The sequence below is a fragment of the Agelaius tricolor genome, unplaced genomic scaffold (assembly GCF_023055355.1).
Source record: "Agelaius tricolor isolate 1412-34295 unplaced genomic scaffold, bAgeTri1.0.p SCAF_17, whole genome shotgun sequence".
Classification (NCBI taxonomy): domain Eukaryota; kingdom Metazoa; phylum Chordata; class Aves; order Passeriformes; family Icteridae; genus Agelaius; species Agelaius tricolor.
The window spans coordinates 4,150,079-4,157,653 of NW_027269277.1; the positions used below are offsets into that span (position 1 = coordinate 4,150,079).

The 7,575-nt window shown below is 48.0% G+C and overlaps 1 protein-coding gene across 6 annotated transcripts in view; it reads right to left on the reverse strand.

Moving 5' to 3' along the window:
* DACH2 (dachshund family transcription factor 2) overlaps positions 1-3,346 on the reverse strand; it is a 251,311-nt gene extending 247,965 nt beyond the window's left edge. For 2 of the 6 annotated variants that reach the window (XM_071442178.1, XM_071442173.1), the window contains exon 1: positions 2,736-3,345. In XM_071442178.1, coding sequence (XP_071298279.1) covers positions 2,736-3,223 — 488 coding nt within the window. In that variant the 5' untranslated portion in view covers positions 3,224-3,345. Of the gene's footprint in view, positions 1-2,735 lie in introns of all 6 variants that reach the window. The other 4 variants (XM_071442176.1, XM_071442174.1, XM_071442175.1 and 1 more) reach the window with 4 other exon arrangements.
* Between the last annotated feature and the right edge of the window lie 4,229 nt (positions 3,347-7,575).

The following is a 7,575-nucleotide window of genomic DNA, read 5'->3' on the forward strand; positions in this document are numbered from 1 at the left end:
TCAGGAGCTAGATTTTGTCAGTATGTTGTACTCACTTGAGGGTGGGACCTGCAATGAAATGAGCAGTTAGTTTCATTTCACAAACCTTGCTCGCAAATTAAGAGTGCACGGTGTTGGCTAAAAATAAACATTAGGAAGATTGTGTAAATACATGAATGACAATTTCAACAGTGCTCCAGAAATACACAGGTCAGAGCTGCTGGACAGAGTAACTCCTGCTACAGAACACACACACCAAAAAACTTTCACCCACGGGTGTGTTTCTCTGAAGCTCTTACGAGCTCTGTACACAAACTCAACTAGAAAAATGCAATACAGTAAGCAGGAGAAATAGAATTTATCTTTTTTTCAGTTATATATAATTGATGGTTTGCATCCCAATTCAAAAAATAACTGAAAGTGTGCACTAACATAAGGGATGTCGACTTTTACAAGTCAATTACCAGTGAAAGTAATGATACCCAGCATTTCTTACTGCTTTCACTGGCAGCTCTTGAGTTTACTGCACCATTTCTACAGTATTCAAATAAATACATAAATGGCTACCAAATTTTTACAAATATTAACTAGAAAAGCAATGTACAGTATTCCGAGTTGAGAGCAGTATTTCCAAAAGATCACATATTTTCAAGCCTTTACTTTCCAGGTACAGAACTGAAAACTGTGAGCATGTCTTTTAACAGTTCTACTGCATTTGATTTGTTTGATAACGTGCACTGCAGTGCTTCCCAGGTCACTTCACAGCAAACAAAAATAATTAAGATTACTAATGTATTTAACTATTTTTACCCAACATTCTCTCCAGTAAGTATGGACTGCTCAAGGGAAATAATAATCTGTAAATAAAATGAGGCATTAAGCATTTAATTAGCAGGACAGAATACAATTAACATTAAGTTACAATCCTTGAACAAAGTTTCAGGTGTGCTGATAACACTCCTGACGCGTTACACCTGAAACCGTGCATGCAAAACACCTGATGTGAGCAGGTTCTTCCAACCATCTTCATGAGGCACAGAGAAGCAAAATGTAAAGGGATTTGCTATTCTCGAACAGGGAAAAATACACAGCAGTGTGGGGAGAGTTTAAGCACATTCAACACGTGTGAGTCTGAGCTGAGAGCTCTGCCTCATCCCCAGCCTTTCCCAGGGCTCCGTTCCACTCTCTGCTCCTTTCAGCCCCTCCTGGAGCATCCCTTGGCTCCTCACCCACAGCTCCCCTTCCCACTGCTCCCTGCACTTCCAATTCCCTTGTCCTATCACTCCCATAAGTCTTTGTCAAAGAGAAGAGGGGGGAAAAAAAAGTTGGGAAATACAAGTTTTAAACATTTAACACTGCAGCATTTTGCGATTTTAAAAGGCTGGTTGTACAAGAGCAGAAATCATTAGACTGCATCTACAGGCTGCATCATATCAGATCCTCTATTTCCCCAATAAAAAACTTTGGCACGGTCACAGAAATTAACGAGATGTTTTTCTTTAACCATCAACTTTCATGCTGGTCGAGTCTCAGAAACATTTCACAGAAGCATTTACATGTTAAATGTGCCCCTTAGTAATCTAATGTATTGGAATAAAATTAACGTAAGCCTCAGACCGTACTTCCAAACCCATCACTTAAATAAAGCAGTGGGTGTGATGTCATCGAGGTGCCTGACATTGAAACAGGCAGCGGGAGAAGGGGTTACAGAAACTGAACGAGAGCAAGGAAAAAAAGCACATAGTTCATATTAACAGACCTAGGAATAAAGTGCATCTCTAAACTGCCACCTGTAATATAAAGTGATGTGAAACAAAGCAATCATTGCGTTCAAGAATAACGCCCGGTCTGCTCCCGCTCCAGCAGCGAGGGCAGGATCAGGCCCCGCATGGCACGAAATTAAGTTATTAAAGATAAAACCCCCGTTCAGTGCTAGGGGGGTCGAACCAGTGACACAAAGCCCTCAGTTACTGAGCGCGGGCACGCCGCAGGTCGGGTATCGCACCCAAAGCTCGCTGAAGCGTCTGTAAAGAAAGTTTGCTGCCACAGAAAGCAGCAGCAGCACGCTGACATGGAAATGTTCCTGGAGACGTCCCTCGCCAACTGCTGAAGCGGGGATTGGGAACTCCGGAGTGCCTGCCTTACACCCTGCCCCACGGCACCAGCGCTCCTGCCGAGCCCCGAGAGGGTTTTGTGTTTATTTAGATCATTATCATTTCTAAAGGCAGCAGCCATGAGGTCACAAACCAGGATTATAACCCCGAGTATGCAGGACCCAGCAGGGATCCGGGGGCTCGGTGACCGAAGCCGGGCAGGGCAGGGGCTGCGGCCGCTCCGGAGCTGCGGGAGCGGAGCCGCTCCGGGGGCACCGGGACCCGCAGCCCCTGCCCGGGCACCCGGCTGGCACCGCCCGCGGCAGCGCCGGAGCACAGCCGCGGGTTCCAGCGGGACAAATGTAACGGAAAAAACTTTTGGAGATTCTAGTTGGGGATTTTTTTTTAAGGAGTGTTTTCGGGAACTATCGGCTTTCCCTCTTTGGAGAAAAGTTTGGAGAGCGGCGCGCGGAGCCGCTCCGCTGCCCGGCGGCCCCGGCCATGGCGGGGGCTGATGGAAGCACGGAAAGTTTCCCGTGTCGGCACCGCCGCTCCCCGGCCCCGCTCAGCCCCTCGGTGCCCCCCTCCCCTGGGACCCGCGCCCCCGCCCCCGGCTGCGCTCCCCGCGGGCCGGCCGGGGGCGAGAGCGGAGCCTGCGCTCACCTCGCGTTGGTGCAGTCGTTGTACAAAGTTTCGAAGTCCTTCCTGGTGATGAGCTTGCAGCGGTTCACGCCGGGCTGGATGGCCCCCAGCCCGCGCAGGATGCGGACCTGCTCCACCGTGCACACCACGGGCGATATATCCAGCCGCTTCAGCTTGGTGTAGACCGTGTGCAGCCCTCCCACCAGGTGCTTGAGGAAGAGATCAAAGACCTGCGGCAGGCAGATCAGCTCCTGCCCTTCCACGAGGAACGAGGCCACCTTCACCCCGTGCAGGTCGACCATCTTACACTCGTTGCCGCCGCCGCCACCGCCGCCCGCGCCGGCCCCGCCGCCGCCGGCCGAGAGGAAAGTGTTGACGAGGCTGTTGGTGAGGCGCGGGGACTCCGCGGGGCTGGAGTACAGCGGGTCCGCCCGGAACAAACCCGCCGAGCCCCCCGCGCCGCCGCCGCTGGAAGTTGCGGCGATGACGGGCGGCGCGGACACCGCCATGGCCGGCGCGGCTCCCCGCGGCTGCCTCAGCCCCGCGCTGCGCTCCGTGCGGTGCCGCCGGACCGCCGCGCTCCCGCCGCCCGCACGCAGCGCCCAGACCCCTCCCCAGCGCCGCCGGGGGAGAGTGACGGCGCCCTCCAGCCAATGCGCCCCGCCCGCCGCCAGCGCCGCCGCCGCGAGTGGCTGCGGGCGCGGGCGGGGCGGGGCAGCGCCGGCCGCGCACCTGGGGCGGGGGGCGTGAGGGAGCGAGGGCAGCGCGCCCCAGCCCCGCAACTCGGGGCAAAGTTTTGGGGGGGACCCTGGGGCCGCGAGGGGCTCCCGCTCCACGGGCTGGGAGAGCGCCCTGTGCCCCGAGCTCTGAGGGGATCCCGCGGGGCTGCCTAGGCTGTGATGGGGTCTCGGTCCCGCGGGCGCTGCCCCGCGCTCAGGGGGAAGGGAGCGGAGGGGAGGCAGCGCTGGGCCCGTCCCCATCTCTTCCCCGGGGAGTTGGAGCGGTCGCGGCTCCCTGGCACGTTTGTAAGTGTTAAAACACCTGTGCCCCGCCGGAGCTGGAGGCACGGGGAGAGGGGTGGCGGTGCCAGGCTCCCTTGGGTACCCGAGACAAACGCGGAGCGGAGCACCCAGCGTGGTGGCCCCGGCCCAGCACAGGGCGCGGGCCCACGGCCACTGAGTCAGGCCTAAAGCAAGCCGAGACCCTCCAGAGAGGGGCACAAGCAGGACGGAGGGAGATGGGAGAGATGTGCAAGTTTGCGGTCGCTCACACCAGGCAAAGCCCGTTCTCGGGAGTCTGGCACGCAGTTGTTTGAAGTTGACAGCCCCGGTGCGGCATCAGCTGTGCTGCAGCTTCAAGGGGCTCGGCCCGCTCCTCACGCACCATGAGGTGCCCTGGCCTGCGAGCATCCCCGCAGCCGGCACATCCCGAGCCTCCTGCACCCATCCGGGGCGGGTGGCACAAGAACTGCCAAGGCTCCTGCATCCCCTCTCCCTGAACAAGAGGAGCCGAAGGATGATCAGACATCCAGCACCCCCAGGGCACTCTGGCTACATTGGTTATTTGCGTCTCACCCTCTCCCAGTGTTGTATCACACCGCTTTTCCCACCCTCTTCCCGTTTTTCCTGTGTTTCAACATGATTCTTTCCTGTTTGTTGCCACTGGTTTTCATTCTTTATCTTTCCTTCTGTCCTAGTCCCTTAACTTTTTCATTCCCCTCCTTTTTTGTTGTTGCTTTTGTTTTTGGTTTGGTTTTTTTTTTTAGCTTTCTCCTCAACCATTCAATAAACAAAGCAAGCAGAAAAGAATAAACAAAACTTTCCAAGTTGATGCCAAGCAAGCAATACCAACAGAGCATTTCAGCTATTTCCATGATTCCATTGCCTGTGTGGGCCATCTTCTCTTTCCTTTTGTTAGGCTTGCTTATTTAGGCACCTTCTCTGCAAAGTTTAATGTTTTTTGCACTATGAGTAATCCCATTTTAAATGAGAGAAGATGACTGTATGCTAACTAAATTGCTATATTTGTGAACATAACTGATCTTAAATTACACTCTGGAGTAACCTCCCCTTCTCCCCATTGATTTTATGTGTTCTAAGAAGCCTGGCCACTGGTTTCAGGTCTCTAACCTCACTGCCTGAAACCAAGGCGGACTTTTTACATAATTTAGTTTAAATTAATATCTTTTAGTAAGAATTCTCATATTTTCTGAACTAGTTCATGCATCTTTTTAGGCTCAAACCTTAGACTGGAAGCTCTGTGGGGCAGGGGCTACTTACTTTGGCAAAGTACAATCAAGCCCTGAACTCATCTGAGATATTTATGTACTAGAAGTTATAGAAATAGCAAATAACTGACTCCAGATAGAAACTTTTGGGTGTTAATTTTCTGAATACGATTGCTATTAAAAGATTTGATAAATCAGATTCAAACACTGCCCTTTTAAAGCCTTTTTTTCCCCTTTAAGATTAATGCGACAATCAAAATCCACCGTGAGAATTCTTTTTCGCTTTTGACTTTAATGCCTCCCATAAGCTAAACATATTTCTAAATAAGGCTGAATTTTCACAAGGCCAGAGGAAGCCTTGCACATCAACACCCAGCGAGCTGGAGTGGCATGAAGCAATATAAAATCATAAAGGCTGTAGTAAAAGCAGTACCCTTGAGAGGTGACTGTCCATGGAGAGGAGAACTGCTCTGAAACTTCAAAAATGCTCAAGGTTTGAGAATTAATGCCAGGCAGCTGTCCAGTTCAACTAAGCATATACAAATCAACTATATCCATGAATATTATTATTTCTCTGTAATTTTGTTAAAGACAAGGCAAAGTTACTAAAGCCTAACAATCATCCAGTAATATCTTGTCAGTTATAAAGTATCCAGATGGTTTATTTGAATGGAGTCCAGCAGTACGTAATCTGAATGTGTACAAACTACTAAGCCTCCCTATAGCTGAAATAAGTATTTCAGAATATTACTTTAAAAGTAAAGTTTCATTATTTTTCTTCCTTTTTGACTGGTGTGCAAACTACTCTGTTTTCTTACCCTGGCAGCCATAGAAATACTGGTGTATTGTGTGTTAATCCTATACAAAAATTGGCTGTGTTTGTATGGCAAGATGTCAAGTAAAGGTTCCATTTGTTTGTTTTTGTTTTTGTCATCCTTGCATATGCCCCACTGGAGTGAAATGGGAAAGAGTCTTCCCTAACACAGGAGGAGAGAGGAAAGCCCCAGTCAAGAGCATTCTGGAAATCTCTTTTTGCCAGCTGGCAGGAACACAGCTCCTGCTCTCCATGGGGTACAGGGAGCAAATGATGGGTGACACACCTGATGAGGGGGGGACACTGAGGAAAACTAATGACAGCTAAGTAAAGCAGTAGGGGATGAACTAAAAATAATAATTTTGTTTAGAGAAGACTGGAAAGCTCAATAGTGCTATTTGTGCTTCATCTCAGTTTCCTGTAGCCAAACATGAGGGAGGACAATAAAAATAGGAATTCCATAGATATCACAATGTGATTCTTTTAATATAAAAATCTTTTTCTATGGACTTCACAGAGGTATGTTCAATGTGAGTAGTAGGAAAAAATGCTTCTTTTTAGTAAAGAACTTGGATTGTCCCTAAAGTAAATGGGAGGGAATAAATGTGAACAGAGACTTACAAGGGTCAGAGGTAACTGTGGGTCCAAAATGAAAGATAAAAGATAACCAAAAGTAGCATTTGCAATGCACCCTAATCATAATGAAAGGAAATTCACCTCTTTTTTGTGAATTCCAGCCCAACTGGAGTACAAGTGACAAACCCTTCTCCTCGTCCTTAACAATGCAATTTCTCAGGGCTCAGGGGAAAGCTGGTAACCTGCCCTAGTGAGCTCTGAGCTTATATCCTGAGCATGCAAAGCCCTGATGGTGCCATTTCTGAGTAACAGCTTGGAAAGGAAGAAAAAACAGTATTAACTTTCTGCTGGGTTAGTGTTTAATGCCTTGGATTCCTTGAGAAAGAGTACCCACAATTATATTAACAAATGTAGGCCACTGACGTGAGAGAAAGAAGAGACTGAAATTAGTGTGTCATTCTTTGTGCCCACATTTTTCTAGACTCGTACTTGACACTTGTATTCAATTTAGTTCTGACATTTCAGCTGAGGTTTTTTTGGAATTGTGGATTAAAACTTCCCACCTCAACATCAAGGGTTTTACATAAAACTGATGAATCTAAATGTCTAAGTATCAATAGAAAAATGATCCCTTCTCTTAGGTGATTAAATGTATTGTATTAATGTGTGCATAACGCAGAATCAATAAATAATGAATTACCACTGATTGTAATTGAATGTTTTCATAATTTTATTGTCAGCCATGATAAATAATCAGTACATTTATACTGCATTAAATTAATTAGTGTGTCATTTCTATTACATACATCAGCAGTGAAGTAATGCAGTGACATCTGTTTCTAATGTTTTAAAGATGTGGTATTCCTTATTAAGTAAAAGGAAGAGTTATTAGAGGTATTTCCTGTGATTGGCAGTTATACTGGTACAGTCAAGGGGATCAAATGAAGGAACTTGCACTCTTGGCAAATGCTGCATTTCAACCCTCAATGGCAGCAAGTAACAATGATTGGAGTGAATTTTGCTTCTTTAGGATTTCACAAAATCCTGCCTGCCTTTCCAGAGAAAGTTAAGAGCAGATCCCTTCTTTCTAATACAGCTGGGAAGATTCTAACGTGCAAAACAATTAAAGCTCTACAGAAGATCCAGGCATCCACATCCATTTCTGTATCCATTTTTCTGCCTCAGTCCTCCATATATACAAAGGAATTCCCAGCTAAGTGCTTATTAAAAAGTCTCAGATTAAG